Source organism: Manduca sexta, chromosome 27 (genome assembly GCF_014839805.1).
Source record: "Manduca sexta isolate Smith_Timp_Sample1 chromosome 27, JHU_Msex_v1.0, whole genome shotgun sequence".
Classification (NCBI taxonomy): domain Eukaryota; kingdom Metazoa; phylum Arthropoda; class Insecta; order Lepidoptera; family Sphingidae; genus Manduca; species Manduca sexta.
Window position 1 is genome coordinate 11,913,483 of NC_051141.1, and position 18,818 is coordinate 11,932,300.

Genomic DNA, 18,818 nt, shown 5'->3' on the forward strand with positions numbered 1-18,818 from the left:
AGCCCCAAAGGATTTATCTGTTGGGTGAATCTGTATATAAAAAATAACTCACCTTACCACAGTAACAATAAACTTTGTTAGTTTAATACGTATTGTGAAAAATTTATTGGAAATCTCATAATTTTTATAATAGTTTTCTTGATTAATGTGAACATAATTGTGAGGAATCTAATTCAACCAGCCAAAGTGGTGGAACAAAGTCTTAAACCCTTTCAGTAGTAAAGGAGGTTCGTGCCCAGTAGTGGGACAGTATAAATTACAATATTAAATTGCTTTATTCGTACATTTTAATTTGCTATTGTGTACAATGCAATTAATGCAAAGTACCGTATATTTTCGAAAGAATAAATAAATCTACAAAATATTATTATTATCCTAATAATCCGCCAGAAGAAGTAACAATTTAAGTATTTTAAGTAGACTTGCAACGAATAGTATATACGGCCACACGCCAACTATCGAATATTAGGTCGAATAGAAATATCGACAAAAAGTTCGGCTGGCCTATGGTGTACCTACTTATATAAATTTCAAGTATTATAGTAGACTTTCGTTTTATAACGATTGAGGTTTTCTTTCAAACTATTTCCGTTGGTTCGCTTCTCATTTCAATAATTTAGACTGATAAACTCTATTTTAATTACAAATCATGAATTGCGATATCATATAGGATCGAACTAGCGCGATTGCCTTTAAGCGTGAATAAACATGTTAAAATATATTTTCCTGTTTCAGCCGAAACTATACGGAAGATGTTAGCGGATTTGCCCGCTAAGCGTCATCGTGTATTAGTCAATCCGCTGAATTCTATGCTAAGACCTCGAAGAAGGCTAGAAAAACAACGTAATAAATTAATATTAAAACAACGCTCCTCGGAAGAACTAAAAAATAGGCGCCGTATAAGAGACACAAATAACATTGCCGAATCCGAAAGCATCGGTGACCAGATTCAAAATAGATTTTTATCTAACAAAAGTGACAATGAGAACAAAGTTTTGAAATCGAAACTAAAAATAAATAGCGCTTCTCACCAAACTGAATCGTTAAAAAGAAAAGCTATGTTAAACAGAGCTAAACGACGCCTCAATAAATTGACATTGGAAGCGCCGGAGAATGTTTCTGTAGTCAATCACGAAGGTACTACTCAAACGCAAGATCTTTCTATTGAAAATACACCTCAACGAATTGACGTCAATAGTGGTGCATTCAATATGAGAGAGCATTCAGGCCGCACGGAGACCAACAATCGTAATGAACAAGATCCAGGCTGCAGCCGCCAGAATGGAAACTTGAACAACCAGTTCGTTCCGGCACAAAATGCACCATTAAAACATTCGATAGCAAGGTTAACTGCCAATTCTGAGACTCATGATAAGTCTGTGCAATTCCATCACTTGTTCTTAGTACAACAAGAATGTAACAATGTCAATCAACATGTAACAACTGGACAGCGGCAAGTTTTCGAAAACGAAGCCGTCGTGACTAGGTTGGATAAGCCACCTTTGCACCATCACTATTCTAAGAGATCTTTGGATCCTTACGTCCTGCAAAAGAACAAATTGAATAAACCTCGAAAAGGTTTAAATGACTGCATTGCAATGCTGAAGAATAAGTTGGTTGAACCTATACCGCATCATCCAATGACTGAACATGTCTCTGTTCAGTGTGGGAATGATGAACCGATTGATCGGGAACCGGTATATTTGCCAATAAGAAATGTTATAGAATCAAGTATCAATATGACCCCCGCCGAAGTATTTTATCGGCCAGTTCCAATGCAAGAACCAATGGAAATGTGTAGAACTGACTTGAGCGCGCAAACACTCGCGGCTTTCCAATACAATGTAAATAAAGAAATGTTAACACGTTCTAAGGTTGAAAGAACCAAAACGCGACAGAAAACATCTATTCAGCTTGGGAGCCGTCTACCACCAAAACAAAAACAGATCGAACTCCCAATTAAACGCAAGTCTTCCCGTCTAAAATCAATCGCTCGGGTGGAAATTGAGACACAACAAAAACTTTTGGGCTTACCGCCTCAAATTGAGATAATACCACATAGTTCTGTCGATTTACAGGCCGTTAACGTAAATGCTATACGCCGACGTCGTGACTCTTATCAAAAGTTCGAACAAAATTATATAGCACATCTCCAGAAATCCAACGAAATCTCATTGTTTAGGCAAAGAGCGCCTGAACAGAGTTCTAAAAGCAAATCAACTGCAAAAAAAGTAATGACAATTCAACCTGATCCTAAAGTAATGTCCCGAATGCAATGTCCCCGGCAAAGCAATTTATCTAAAACTTTTTTGCCCGAACAAACTGTACAACAAACGGTAACAGAAACTTATATCAAAAGTTGCCAAACGCAACAGAAATCAACACCAGTGTTTCAAGAGAACACATCTCCTCAAAAAGTACATGATCTTCAACCGATAAAAATACATGATCTTCAACCGATAAAAGTACATGATCTTCAACCGATAAAAGTACATGATCTTCAACCGATAAAAGAACATAACCTACCGATAAAAGAACATGACCCTCAACCTATAACTCATCAAGAACCGAATCACGAAAATTTTATTGCCCCGAATGATATTTATCGCGAAACTACAAGTTTCAGTGAATATCCGACGGCTCTAACTTCATCCCATGCAAATACTAACGTGGATCCTGCACTTTCAACACCATTAGATCTTTCTGGTAAATGTATAGTAGTGGAAAGTCCCGAAGTAACATCGAATCCAGAAAGTTATTCTTACTGTATTAGTAATTATGACTCATATGGTACTTTAGATTTATCTAATAAGAGCTTGGATTGCGAAATGGGTATTAGACAAACCGGTATAACGGATGAAGTAGTAGATTTACGTATAAAACATTCACAACATTCGATCTCTCAAGCAATGTGTATAAGTTCATATCCAGACTCATCAAAAAATGAAAATGATGTTGCTGCAGATTTATCTTTGTCTGTATGTGAAAATGATTATACACCTACAGATTTATCTATGAAAAGTAAAGTGAGAACTGAACATGTAGAAATTATGGAACCAGTAAATTACGTTGTTCACGATTTATCTAGTCGTAAATCAAATGTTCATTTAACACTCTCTGAGGATCCATCAGAAACACAGTTAAATAAAGATACCCCTACAGACCTATCGATGACGCGAAATGTAGTAATCATGAATGAACTACAAAGTTCTCTTACACCTCAAACCAAAGAAATAGATTTGAGAGTTTCAGTGGATCTTACTGAGGAGAAATCTAACGATTTAATGACTTGTGAAGTAAAAGACACAGAACAACCGATGGATTTACAACACAAACACTTTCAACATTCAGAAGATCTCTCAGATAAAACAAACGAAGTAAATATGAATGAAGACATACAAATTTCAAAAAATGATTCAAATGTTATAGAGCAAACAAGTGAGGTTTTGCAAAAATCGTCATATGACCCAACGTTAATAATACCACAGTACAACTTAAACACATGCGAAACAGAAGACGCTTCGCCCGAAGTCTCAAATTCTAATGTGGTTAAAATACATCCGAGTATTAATCAAATATATTCTCAGGCAGCATCTGAATCAGGTGTTGTCCATAATGTAACTTCAACACAGCAAACACATAATTATATGTTTGATGATAATTCTACACAAAGCAGATTATCTTACGGCTTCTCGGGAACTCCGCATAATGTTTCAAGTGGCGCTTTCGGGGGAAACATTCCCGTATATACATTGCCAAATCCTGTTATGTCAACATCCATTCATAAATTTGAAAGTACCAAACCTGTCTACACATTAGCCAATGCTTGCATTTCTGTAACCAAAATAGAATCTTCAAATTCAGCCACTCTGACCAATTCACTATTAAGTATTCCCGGAACTACCATAGCAAGCACTACGTCCGTATATACGTTGGCTGGGACAACAATAGGCGCGCCTATGCATTATGGTGTAGTGCCAAATATCCCAAATACCATTGGATTAATGAATACCATTCCTCAGATCACAAGGGCGGATATGAGTATTGAAATGAATAGAGAAACAGAAAAATTGGATTCATCTATCTATCCAGTTATGAATGTAGACAACGAACATGATGCTGAGACTCTGAGAAAAATTGCTCTATTACCAAAAGAATTGGTAGAAATTTTGGGAACTATGCCAGCTGATCATCGTAATCAATTATTAAATGTATTACCCCAATACGTGTCTACTTCTGCGTGTGCATCAAGCTTTCAGTCCGAAAGATGTCAAGAAGATAGCATAAAAACATGCCTCGCACCATCGATGAACTTTCCCTCTTCATGTAATTATACTTCTGGTTTCTGTCAAAATACTATGCTTTATCCAATGAGCTTTGATTGCGACAATAAGCAATCAGCGTATCTTCTTTTACCGCCTCCGCCTCCACCACCACTACTTCCACCACCACCTCCACCTCCACCTATATTGCTGCCCCCACCACCGCCACCACCACCTCCGCCAACAACGCCGCCACCACCACCGCCACAACCACCGCTGCCGCCTTTACCTCCGCCACCACTACCACCGTCGCTACCACCCACAATTAAATCCCAAATTAATGACGACGACGTAAAACCGTTCGAATTCATTGAACCGGAAAAATATACACAGGATCCGTTCATATCCCCAAAACATCTCAAATACAACGAATACGATGACGATGACATTAAAATAATTGATTTAACTGAGGATGATACCGTGGACATTGATGTAGTCAAACTCACTGAAGATGTTTCACGGCCTATAGTTTTGCCATCTATAGACAGTAAAAATGTTATAAATACTAAGCCTAACAAACAAAAGCCCAATGAACAAACTGCTAGTTTAAGGGCAGTTCGCATAAAAGCTCCTTCAGAGAGAAATAAAAGAGTTTCGACTGAAAATCACATGACTACTAAAACTTATCCAGAAGTACAAATGAAAAACAATGATCAAGACGATATAGAATCGAATAAAACTTTTGATTCTGACATCTCCTTGGCTATTCAACAAGCTGAAGTTAGCAGTACTCAGCATAGCAATAGAAACATTGTATCAGATAATGGCTTACCGCTGGCTGTTTCGCTTTCCTGCATAGAACCTAAAACAGATAAAACTGGAAAGAATACTTTGTGCAAAACTACAGTTTCAACACAAGAAAATTACACTAATACAAATAAGGAGCAATGTCAGAAGAATCAAATATGTGGATCGGATTTAATTTCGGTATCAATATATAACGAGGACAATTGCCGAGAAGTGACCACAGATGAAATTCACGAAAATATTGTGAATGTTGATCACCCAACTGTTGCAACAAACCCTATAAGTAAATCTATTGCAAGTGATGATATTGTGAACTCGGATTTAGAATCTCACGATCGTAAAGTAGAAACTCAAATAACTCCTGATTTATCTGATAAGCGATGTATCCCAACAGATAAAAATGATGTGACAATGGATGAAACACCACTACAGGAACAGTCATTAAACTATAAACAAAAATATTATGAAGACGAAGATTCTGAAGATGATGTATCTTTAGCTGTCATAGTTAAACAAAAGCAATTAGATCAACAATCCACAGAACTTATTGAAACTAAAAAAGCCGATGGAAATGAAGAAAATCATATATTTATTAAAAAAAAGAAAAAAACTAAAAAACCAAAGAAAACAAACAAAAAAGTTTGTGAAGAAATAATACCAGCCAAAGAAGATACTAATAAAAATATTTTGAGTAATGAACAAAGTAAAATATTTCCTGCTAAAGTAAACACCACATATTCCAAAGAATACATTACACAAGACAAACAGATTTCCACAAATATGGAAAGTAACAATTATCAAGACAATGAATTCATAACCAAAGATAATATAGAGAAGCATTGCAGAAAGAAAATAAAAAAAAGTGGAAACGTCAATAACACCGGTGAACAGGAAAGCCTAATGGACAATGGCGAAGAAACAACTGAATTACAGAATATGGAAAAGAAAACATTTTTTGCGAAAACTCAGAATAAAGCACTTAATGATAGAAGCATGGTTTGTGAACAAGAGGTCAAAATAATTGAACAAGAATGTGATGAATCTTTGAAAAACCTTAAACTGAAGCCAACTTCAACAGAAAGACACCAACAAATGAAAAAAAAACAAAAGAGAGATACCGAACAAGTGGAATCTAGTAAAATTATATTGGAAGAGTCCCATCCCATCTCGACAAAACCAGGTAATTTGATACAGAAAGAGAGAAAAAAGAAAATGTATTTTCTTAATACTGAAATCAAAGAATTATGTTCTGATGACGAAGATATGACCCTTTCCTCAGTGATTGAAAATAAAGCAAACAATACCACGGTAGTCGCAGAAAACAAAACTACTAATAACGAATTGCCAATGTCATATTGTGATGACAATCATGTTCAGGGTAATTTACAAATAAAAATTGATACGAATACTATCAGTGCAAAAGACTTAAACGATAAGGATGCAACTTTTCTGAGTGATAATGAAGTGCTATCTGACACACAAGATAAAATTATAACCCCGTTGCGCCGTAGTAGACGAGGAAAATCTATGTTCATTGACAATTGTGACATCACCAATCAAGAAAGCTTAACACCCAGCAGCTCAATATCTCTGGAACAAAAGACACCATTAACTAAAAAGCAACTTATTTTCTCAAAACTGCTTCTTGATGAAGAGAATCAAACCGAAGTTCCAGCGCACTCTACACCCGAGAATCATACGCACATAGAGAGATCTGATACTACAAATACATTTGTTTCACATTTAGAAAATAATTTTAGTAATATAGCAGACTCATCTATACAGGAAACAGATAAAAATAAAGCTATTAAACGCAAAAAGTCGCCTCACTTAAAACGTAAAAGCAAGAAAAAGAAATCGTTTGATAATTCAAACGCATCGGATGACACAGACACGGATACAGCATTGAGCAAGATTGACACAAAGACACGAAAGTCCTCTGAGACTCATGTAGTTGATTCTTCAATAAAGAACAATGAAGATGTTGAACAAGGGAATAAATTTACTCAAAATGCCTACAATGATGCAGAAACCGCACCGATGGAAAATTTAGCTATAAAAATTCCCCAAACAAAAATAAATACAAATGAAAATGAGATAAATCATAATAATTCTACTAACACTGAAACGCCGTCAATATCAAAAGAAAAGCGTAAACTTGACATGTTAGCAACAAACTTAGATTCCGATTCAAATTTGAAGCCGAAGAAAACTAAAACCGATTGTAAAAATGATAAAACATCCCCCGAAGAAGTATGTGACAATAAATTTAAACATGACACAACAAATCTGTTATGTAAGGACAAAGCTATTTCAAAGGGTGAAGTACGTACAACTTGTTACAATATGCCCATAGCGGCTAGGCGAACGCGTTCAAAGTCAGCTGTAGTTAAATCATCAGGAAATGAGTTCTATGATCCATACGACATTGATTTGGATGACATGTTAGATAAAAATGTGTCTATGGACAATAAAAGGCCAGTTCCTTTTCAACAGAAAACAACTAAGATTCAAGCTACAAAAGCTCTATCTTTAGAAAACCAATCTGATACGCAGAGCACTAACGTAAAAGAATTGTCTATAAAGAACGATAATCAAACCATAGAATCTAATATAAAGATACAAGACTCTCATGATGACATTGTAGATGAAACAGATCACACAAAGGAAGTTGTTAGTGATTCCGATGATTCTAGTAAGAGTGATGTACCATTACAAAAATATGTTGAAGAGAAAGAAAAAAGGAATTTAGCTTTAGGTGAGAGTAGTGTTACATCTGAAAGAGAAGAAAATGAAATGGATACTACTGAAGACACATCAGATGAAAAGGACAAAACTCAAAAGAAAAGTAGACGAACTCTTGCAGTTTGCAATCCAGTTGATACTGCAAATTCTCTTGATGAGACGGAAGAAAACCTCAGATCTGAACAATTTATGGAAAGTTTTGGATTTTTCTCTGAAAGAAAACCTAGAAAATCAAATTTGTTAGCCTCAAAGAAAATTTCGGAGACATTTCATATTATCGCTAATGAAAGTGATGATGTATATTTTGGATATAAAGAAAAATCGGGGAAAAAATCATCACAAAATGAAAATAGAAAATCTGTTGATGGTGAGAGCAGTTCTATCAAAAAAACAATAAAACGTGGTCGAAAAAAGAAACCTTGTACAAAAATTGTACCCCGCAATTGTAATATATGTAAAAAAGAATATCGACGTCCAGATAACTTTATAAGGCATCAAGTTTCGTTGTACCATGTATCAAAGTTATCTGAAATTGAAATGAAAGTTGAGACTGTGCCCGTACCTGATGAATCAACTTATCTAATGGTGTACAAACAGCATGTCGATCGTCTAAAAATGTTAACTGAGAAATTGGAAAAACTAAAAAAGAATTCTAAATATCCTCTGAATATTAAAGTACCTACAGTTGACGAGATTTTGAATGAAGTTAATACAACAGTAAGGGAACAGGCGGTTTCAAAACTTAGTGGCGATGAAGCCCTTTTCGTAGATTGCTGTGAGCTATTGAAAGAATCACATAAAACTGATGAGATGAAAGCTGCAGACAAGTGTTTAACGACTACTCAAAACAGAGTAACAACCCTAGATACCTTCGAGGAACAGTTAAATGAAGCGGAGAGAAATAATTCAAAAAGTGATGGTGACGTGGATTCTATTACGGCCAGAAATATATTAGAGAGTGAGGAAGTAAAAAAATTGGAAAATGATTTAATCTCTGGCTTAAAAGAGGCAGCTAATGCCGGAAACCTGCCTTCTTTAACTTGCCAGCATACAGTATCAACAATAGTTGATGATGTAAGAACACAACATACTAATGAAATGATTGAAACTAACATCAGCTCTCAAATAGTCCCCACTAATGATGATCAAACTGATGAAGTAAATATTCCGATCGAAGAGCCCACCACGAGTAAAGCTAAGAAAGTTGTAGTTAAAGATAAATTGTACCCAGATGTACCTGAACCTATAGATATGTTAGAAGACAAATTCGATAAAATAAAAAGAAAATGTCGTTCTCAGGCAGCAGCCGCAAAACAAAATCAAAATATTATTGAACCTGTAGTGAGGTAAGACAATCAATAAAAAATTGTAGAACAAATAATAATAATGTATAGTTAACTGATAACTCATATAACTTAAACGTAATTAATTGTTTTTTAATCTTTATTTTTCAGCCAAAAACCAAGAAAGAAATCGGACAAGAAAAAGAATAAGCGAAGTTCAAAGAAAACATATCAAAGTAGTCAGGTACCTACCAAAGGTGCTCTGAAGGGATTTGACGGTATCAAAGTGTCAATTCCGACTACTGAAATTAACATGTCGGCTATAGTTCCTTCACACTCAAATATTCAAAAAAAGAAAAAGAAAAACGGTCCAAAGAAGAAAAGAAGTAAAAAAGAGTTTGAACCAAGCACTCAATGTGATACTGACCAACAATCAAAAGAATATTCTCAGAAAAAAGTGGACGTTTACGAATTTAAGGATAATGAAGATGCAGAAGTTTTTGAATTTAGGCCGTCCACATTAATGGAAAGATTTAAAAGTATTAGCAACAAAGATATGCCTTCTACTTCCAAGATAACACCTTCGATCGATAATGAAGATAACTCTAGCGGCAGTGTTTCTGATGGAGACGACTTTGTATACATGTCTGATGATTATGTTTGTAGTAATGAAGATACCGAAAATAGTGTGATGTCTTGTGAGGTGAGTAACAATAAAAATAATGAAGCGAAGAAAACCTCCTCACCGCCAAAAAGGAAGGATATCGTAGACAAAAATGCTGTTATGGGTAAAATCTTTAGACATAATGCTGTTCGGAGTGAGAAGAAAATAACAAAGAGCAAAGAGCCTTCCAATTCTTCTGCCAATTTAGATAAACTCTTCGACAGTTTACTCGAAGAGCAACCTAGTTCGTCAACATCCAAGGATGATGCCACATCACCGTCAAAAGAGGAAGTTTCGTCCTCAAAATATGAACATTCTAAACAAGAACGTTCTTCGAAATACGGATATTCATCAAAACAAGATCAGTCATCAAAGAATGATAACTCGACTAAATACGACCATTCTCCAAAACAAGATCTGTCAGCAAAGAATGATAACTTGACCAAATACGACCATTCTACAAAACGAGATCAATCATCAAAGAGTGATAACTCCACCAAATACGATAAATCTACAAAACAAGATCATTCATCAAAGAACGATAACTCGACCAAATATGACCATTCTTCAAAAAAGGATCATTCATCAAAGAATGATAACTCGCCCAAATATGACCATACTTCAAAAAAAGATCATTCATCAAAGAATGATAATTCGACCAAGTATGACCATTCTTCAAAAAAGGATCATTCATCTAAAAGCAATCATTCCTCAAAATACGATCATCCATTAAAATATGATCATTCTTCAAAATACGAACATTCCTCCAAATATGATCGATTTTCTAAACACCATTCAATGTCTGAAGGATCACCGAAGTCTGATCATTCATCGAAATATGAACACTCTGATAAGCATGAGTATCGTTCTAAGCATGATCATTCTTTAAAAGATCGCGATCTTACATTGAAACGCGATCTGCCCCTAAAGCATGATATTTATAAAAAGCCGGATCAACATTCTAAACACGAGCATTCTTCAAAATATGACTCTTTTGTAAATCAAAACGCGCTTTCCAAATACGATAATCCATCTAAATATGAACATAGCTCGAAATATGATACTCATTCAAAACACAAAAGTTCCCAAGACAAGCATTATAAACATAATTCCCAGTCCCAACAATATTATTCTTCTAATGATAGTTCCCCAAGTGACCAGGAATTAACAAGTCATAAATCCCCTAAAAATTACGATGCATTATCTCAAAAGTACGAATCAAAAAAATATAATGACGAAACTGATTATGGTCCATCTACGTCCAAAAGACATGACGATATTTCAAGAAAATATTATATAACTAAGGAAAAAAGTTACAAGACGGCATCTCCAAAGAAATTCGAGGCCATGGCATCTAACAAGTATGAATCAGTGATGTCAAGAACTTTAAGCCCATCTTCTAAATATGGCGATACTTCATTGTCAAAAAGCGATGACGTGTCCCACAAACGTCATGATTCAAAAGACTATCCCAAAGAAAAATCGCCATCCAAGAGAGTGGATGAAGGAATTGGAACAAGTTATGAGTATAGCAACGAACTGTTGGATGAAGTATCACGTGATGACGCTGGCGTAGCTAGACAACGGGCGCGAAGGAAGTGCACAGTAGGCAAGCAGAATGTATTAGCAGAGACGTGGAGTTCTGAGTCGGAACCAGACGGAGTGCCACCACGGCCCAACAGTGCAGAGTCTGTGGTATTAAGTGTTGGTAGGAAGAAAAAAGGTAAGCCTAAGAAGGATGGACAGCAAGTTAGCGTTCGCAGAGGTAACACAAGATACATTTCATTTAAAAGGCACGATACAGAAACCAGGGTAAATAGTGGCAATCGCGTAATGCCTAGCAGCGGTGCCGGAAGAAGCTGCGGTGTAGGAAAGACGTCACTGGAACGAGATGACGATGATGAACGTCCCTCCAGTAGCGGCACCGTAAGATGCAGTTCTCCAATTGCGGGCGGTTCGGGCACGAGCGCGGTATTCACACCGCCGGCGCCCAGAGTGCGTCCGCGGCCCTCGACCTACTACTGGTCATCGGAGGGCGACGAAGAGCAGGAACACGTGCAGCAGCACGGCTGGATAGTCGGTGACAGCCATAAAAAATTGGTAACTATGTTAGCGCACGCCAAGGGTCGCAAGCGCAACAACGATGACAAGCGTCTTGTGGACGAGTAAATTAGCTTTTTAGATTATATTAATCTTGTAAATATATTGTACATATTATCAAGTTCTTCATGAAATGTCGTTTATATGACATTTGACCAGAAACTTTTAAAGCTAAAATTTTATTGAGTTCTGTAAATACTGTATATCTTTTATAGCATATTTTAGTTAATTATTATTGAGCCTAGTTTTCAGTGAGGTCTGAATTTATTTAATTAATATTAATCTACCCTTTCAATGTAATAGCAAATTTTTCGATTATCACTGTCAAAGTAAATACAAAGAGTCCTCTTTTAATGTTAACATGTAATTTAATAAATAATTATTATGATACGGGGCATTTTCCTTAGGACAAATTAGTATGTTTTAGTTGTACAGAATATCGCATTTGTACAGCACTGCCCATTTTATGGTTTTATTGCTATATATGTTTGCATGTTGTTTTGTTACCAATGTAATAGTGTGATCATGATTATAATATTATTTGTGTACCCACAAATCTTGAATACCTATACTGCGAAATGTTTAATGGCATAATAGTTTCCGCGTTTGATCTGCTAATGGATCGGTTAACTTTATATATAACCAGAAATATATTGTATTAAATGATTGTAGATGTAGCACAAAAATAAAAATTGTCATTCAAAGTATGTAATGAAATAGACTCATTTTAAGACTCATAGACAGTTGTAAAATTTAAGGTGTGTGTTATTAATATTATTTTGAAATTATTGTGAAGTAGACTAAAATGCCCCTGTCTTGTTTGTCGTGCAGAACGCATACCTAAATTCAATGCATAATATTTTGTAGGTATTGTGTTCCCTGCTCATTGTAAGTGGATTCTAATAATTATTATAAAGTTTATAAATGTATTTAATTTTGAAAATATTTTGAATTTTCGATAGACTGAATGGATTCATTCTGTAGAGAGATTGTATGTTTGTAGTGTCCGCATGGGGCTGATAACGCGGTCTGGGTGATTTTGTATTTCTGAGTTTGATATTGATTTGTTAACTATTTTTATACATATATAAATTAGATGTTTCGTGTAGTCAATATTAACAAACAAAATCTCATGCATTAGTTATGGTTATTTTCTAGTCCAGTAAAGGAGAGACTAAAAACCCCATTGTCAGCCTCAAAAGTTTGTGATCAATATTATATTCAATATTTTAAAAAGAAGACTTTTATTATTTTTGCGTATTACACAAGTGATGTTCAATGGCTTGTGTGTCAAATGTATTGTGTTTAATGAATGGAAGTAATCAAGTTTGATTCTTGAATAAAGCTCAATGTTGAAAATATACCATTTTTTTTTTCTAAATCTTTATGAAGTAATGGCTGTACTAAAAAATGAGCTATACACCAATTGCTTTTAATTTCCAAAAGAAAAAATGCTTTATCTACTGCTGTCACTGAACACATGTAATGTAAATCAACGTTAATTTTTGGTCATATTTTATTCATAATTCTGATTGTCTAGCATCATTGGACAATTTTTACAACTTGATAGTTTTTTCTATGTGTTGTCATTAATAATTAAGCACTCGCGTGCTGGGAGCTTAATGTACCTATACGTTTTAAAATTGAGTTCGGTGCCATGAGCGTATCGGCCTCGGGCTGATTTCTACAAAGTTGATGTAAACTGCCATCCTACAGGTCGTTTTTTGAAATATTACTCTATTTCAGTTAGTTTTTATTTGCTTGCACTATAATGGTAGAATTGAAAAAGTAACCGCCATTATCTTCGCATTAGAATTTTCAAAAGTTTACAGATTAATAAAAAGTTGAGACTGCAAACATTTATAATGTTTTACCTCTTCAACATATCCCATTATTTATTTGGTAATTAAATATTATTGGTGTAAATATGTTAAGCTCATTTCTGAAGATGTGTAAGATCATTGACATAATATATTCTAGCGATGTAAGATTAATCTTACTATATACGAGTTAAAACAAAAGTTACTACACTAACATTACACCATCACAATTTATACAGGTGTCAAAAACATGGTTTACATTGTCAATCATAATGAAAAGGCCAGTTATGCCACCATCACATAAATTCTCCAAGAGAAGACTTAATAATCATATATCTCATAAAACTGACTATGATAAGATTACCTACGTCATTATTTCGTTGTTAGATACGAAATATTTAGTGAAATATATAATATTCCAGATTATTTTGACAAATCGATTTAATAACAAAACAATTTATTATTGCAAAATAATTTTATGACAATATAAACGAGCTTTAAATTACATATACACAGCTAAAACAAAAAATCACGTTATATCTTTTACTTTTTTGATCCGTTGTTATTGCATTGCCGTTAGTTGATCACAGCCAATACACACGCGCTACTTTAGTAAGAGTATCTAATGACAAGCGCAGGAAAAATACTTGAGCTAAAACAGCATGTTTGGCATGCACAAGAAAAGATTATAATAGTTTTTACGTCTGACTGCTATATTTAATGCCAATAGGCACTTGCCCCATCACAATAGCGATCACCGAACACAAGGTGTTAAAACCCGCCATAGTGGCCCACTAGGTGTGTCGCGTTCCGGGATCAGCCTGTCTATATTCGGTTCCAAAAGGCCCGCATAATCGCAAAAAAAGTTGCAAGTGGAGGTCACAGCAATTCATAGTTGAAAGAAATTCTAAATTGATAGGGATGTCCCGAAAATTCATCTCGCTCTGTAATTCATTTTCACAAAAAAGGGTCTTCAATTTGATTTGCACAACGGGCCAGGTTTATCTAGTACGTTACTGCTTTTGACTCCAGTTTCATAAAGCAGTAAACAAATATTAACGTCTTGAATATTCTTTCTAAGATGACAATTATTGCTTCTCGGCATTTCCAAAACAAGCAAAAAAACCTAAACGATAAAAATATGAAAAAAGATTAAATAAAATTACAAAACCCTTAAACAACATTACTCATTATTATTTATTAATTATTTTTAGCGGGCGATCGGCTTGCGCCGCCATGGTCTCCGTAAATTGCATCCCTGAGTAAAGATGGTGAAAGAAATAAAGTAAGGAAGAAACATGATTTATTGGTCACAGTCATAAAATAAACAAACATAATGTACCTAAATAACAAATAATAATAACAATAAAAAATGGCTGGTCGCGGCTATGACCCGTAGGCGACCACTCAGCATTATGTTGTGATGTGGTGCAAACCACAACACAACGCTGTCTTATTGTATTGTTTGTCGGTACTGCCATGAAAATGATACCCGTAGTAAACAGAAGGTAGCTTTTTCCCCTACAGTGTTCTGTAAATTTTCTCTGACCGTACAAATAAGCTAAAGTTGTCATAACCTTACGTCGATAGGTACTGGTTCGTATGTTAATCAAGGGCATGGTCTATCTGTGTGCTAAATTTTATCCAAATCGGTTTAACGGTTTCTGCTTTTAATTTTAACAAACATTAAAATATACAAACATTGGCCTATGAAATATTAGTAAAATAAGATATTGGTAAAAAGTAATATGTCGACAGGCTCTGCACAGAATAATTTGTAACATTACTCCGATAGAATTTGTCTGCCTAAAGAAAATTCGCATTGCAAGGTAAGTACGTACCTACATAAAAAGTTCGCAAAATAAGACAATCTGTGTTTCATATATAAATGTATACTTACTTTTAAAAATCGGTTACAGGCGAACATATAAATAATACACATGTAAAAATAATATATAAAGTATAATTCTATTTTGATTGTGAAATTCCTGGTGCTGATGTCGGTACAATAGGTTTTTTACTTTTGGCTCTGATAGTAAGAATTATTCCGACTAACAAAGTCATGCAGCAGACGGCGATCAATGTAGGCAGCAATATGTTAAGCAAATGAAGTGGTCGAATCATCCTGGTCGTTAATTCATCGACAAATTCAGAAGGTAACTCGAATGCCTGAAATAATAAAATCTCAATAAAAAAATATACATACACCCTCCATATTATACCTAGGTCTTAAGGCCCCCTCCCCGAACAAATGGCCTCGAAAAATTCGTTACTAACCATACTAGGTAGCGTGCCAGTTACCGGTGAACATATACAAATATTTACGAATAATTTCATAAAAAAAAATATTTTAGGTCCATTTGAAAACTTTTTCTTCGAAAATAATACTTATTAAATTGTCTATCTTATAGCTTTGGTTGCAAATGTGTATTTAAGAAGGAGATGCACCGAATCAATCAATTTAGAGGCATCTTTATTATGAAATAAAAATTAAAAAAAACCCCGACACTACGTATTAAAAATAAAATAGATTGTGTTTGTTTGTCCTTTAAGTTTATTATACCTAATAATATTTCGACCTAAACGTCATCGTGTCCGGGGACCGAATCCTGGACTTTCAAAATTCAAATTTATTTTATACGTATTATAAATTTTGAATATATAGCTTCTAAATATACGCTATCTTGCCGTTTTGCTAGGGGTAGTGCCTGACATCGAAGTAAATTTGATTAACGTGAAAATGTAAATAGGCGTGAAAGTGCCAAATGTATTCTGTTCTGAATAATTAACTTGAATTACCTCTTCAATCCAAAAAATTGGCATAAGTGTCGTGCGTAAATTCTGTGTTGCTGAAATCCCATTTACAGGCCGCGAAAATATATTGAATTGGGCTCTTTTAGCTCCTTTCAATGGCGTTCCTGTCAACTGTAAAAAATGTAATATTAATACAGCAACAACAAAAATAATAATTAAATAACTATCCAGGTACCTAGGTGTTAATATCAGATTTTAATGATGTACCGAACTCTGGGTCCGTGAATCGCACTTGGATGATTCACCTACTTTCGAGACTACTTTATTATAAAAGAAAGATATTAACAGTATTAGTTAGTTACTAAGAGGACTTATATTTTAAGTGTTTATTTGTTACGATGGCCTTTCATGGTTCACCCACCAGCAACTATAAACAAGCACTGTTTTTTTGAATTGGGGGTTTCCAGATATTTTGTATTACAGTTTTCCGTCTCAAATGTTCTGCCACACAAAATAATAATGAAATCCCTTTTTGTAAGCCGAAATTAAAGATTAATTTACTGCATTGATAATATTATTTATTTTTAAAATTAGTTAACTATCGATCCTTTCAGAATATCTATTATAATAAGGTGCTAGAATCTAATCTTTTGTCAGATGCTATAACTCTTTCTGTTGAGAAATAAGAAATACAAATTAGTACGGCGACTCCTAATTAACTACAGTTAATTCTTTTTTCGCAGTGAAAACACGAGTTTTTCCTTCCGCCACTGGGGGTGATTGGAAAGGTTATGCTGGTATCTTCAGTCTAACGACATTCGGGAATGTAGAATCATTGAACCGCAATAAAGTATACCCCATACCGTCATACCAAAGAAAGCCTGCGCTGGGCCTTTTCGGCGGAGACAAAACGGCCTCGGGGTATTTTGTTACACTCAGATAGCTGCACAAGACTATGCCTGTGCGATGCAATATTGCGGCGCCTCTCTACTTGAGGTGGCTAGGAAATTTAAAGTAAGCCTCTGGCATCTACTTCAGCGGGAGACCGATCACTCCATTGCTATCCCGTGACTCTCTCTAAGGCCCAATTTGATCGACTTTTACGACAAGCATGAGAACCCGTGCCGGAATTCTTTATATTCTCCCGGACCACAAGCCTCAAGGCGCTGGTCAGTCGTCCGACCCGCTCCTCTTACGTCTTCGCAGGTTGCGATCACTCAGTTCACGATAATACTCGACATTCCCTTTCCGCGAGATGATGCGCTTTCAGAAAAAAGCCATAGCTCGCCATGATTTCAAGCCGCCTGATCATGGCGGACATCACAGCCCGCATCAAGAGGTCTCCTCCGATGCCTGGTCGTTCTGGATCCCAGGTAGGGCACTCCTCGAGTGTGTGTTGGATTTTGTCTTCGTAGCCAATGACGTTTTACAAATAGACGCGTCATATACTAACAAAATGGCACATAAAAACGGCGCACTATTTGCTATAGTCACGTATATATACATCGACAGTTACGTAACAACGTTAGTGCCGCACGCTCATTGGCCGTCGAGTCGGGCAATTACCTTACTTTTGTCTTGCCAGTATTGAGCTCGGACAACGTATCTATGTAATAAAAACATCTTAGTTCGTAGCCGTTGCTACAATGGTAGTACATGGCGGGTTACTATTTCCCAATCCGACACAGGAACGGACCGAAACACCTTTGGCCCGTCAGAACCTGTGTCAGTCGGAATATCTGCGTACTGTGGCGCCTATCAAGCAAACTTAAAAAGCCAAGCCAAAGCTCAAGCCCGCACTCGGGTGGCATGTCACTCCTCCACGGTGGACCTGCGGATAAGGGCCAATTCGGCCGTGACCTCTCTAGGGACCAGACTCCGCCTGAGACGGCATTTTGTTTTTTATTGCTTTGAATGACGAAACGAGCTTGCCGTTCGCCAGTTGGTAAGCGATAAGACCGCCCATAAACAGTAGAAACACCATCGAACACCTTGAATTACAAAATATTGTTTGGTATTCTACTGCGCTTGCCATCCTGAGACAATCGATGTTAAGTCTTATTATGGTCAGTAGTTACAGTGGCTACAATGTCCTTCAAACCGAAACACAACAGTGATTACACACTGCTGCTTGGCGGCAGCAATAGACATTGCGGTGGTATCTACCAGGCGGACTCACATATGAGAAACCTACCACCATGTACATAAATGGATGGAATGGATGGAATAGTGAAGAGAGTTGTTGGGTACCCAACTTCCATGGCAGAGTACTGAGTTTGACACAGGCCGTCTCGTGGGCGACCGTGCGGTAGCCCATGATGACCGCATGTTTGATAAGCATATAAAGCTATGAAACGGCCAACTAAGGTGTATAAACTCCGGT

The 18,818-nt window shown here is 35.9% G+C and overlaps 2 protein-coding genes across 5 annotated transcripts in view; one reads left to right on the forward strand and one right to left on the reverse strand.

The window, feature by feature from the left end:
* The window catches only part of LOC115448901, a 57,312-nt gene extending 44,090 nt beyond the window's left edge, over positions 1 to 13,222 (forward strand). For all 4 annotated transcript variants that reach the window (XM_037443975.1, XM_030176518.2, XM_030176517.2 and 1 more), the window contains 2 exons: positions 736 to 9,160; positions 9,269 to 13,222. In XM_037443975.1, coding sequence (XP_037299872.1) covers positions 736 to 9,160; positions 9,269 to 11,930 — 11,087 coding nt within the window. In that variant the 3' untranslated portion in view covers positions 11,931 to 13,222. The remainder of the gene's footprint in view (positions 1 to 735; positions 9,161 to 9,268) is intronic.
* A 2,402-nt stretch (positions 13,223 to 15,624) lies between these two features.
* Positions 15,625 to 18,818, reverse strand: part of LOC115448905 (sensory neuron membrane protein 2) — a 37,851-nt gene continuing 34,657 nt past the window's right edge. Inside the window, 2 exon segments of the mRNA XM_030176527.2 lie at positions 15,625 to 15,850; positions 16,481 to 16,606. Coding sequence (XP_030032387.1) covers positions 15,650 to 15,850; positions 16,481 to 16,606 — 327 coding nt within the window. The 3' untranslated portion in view covers positions 15,625 to 15,649.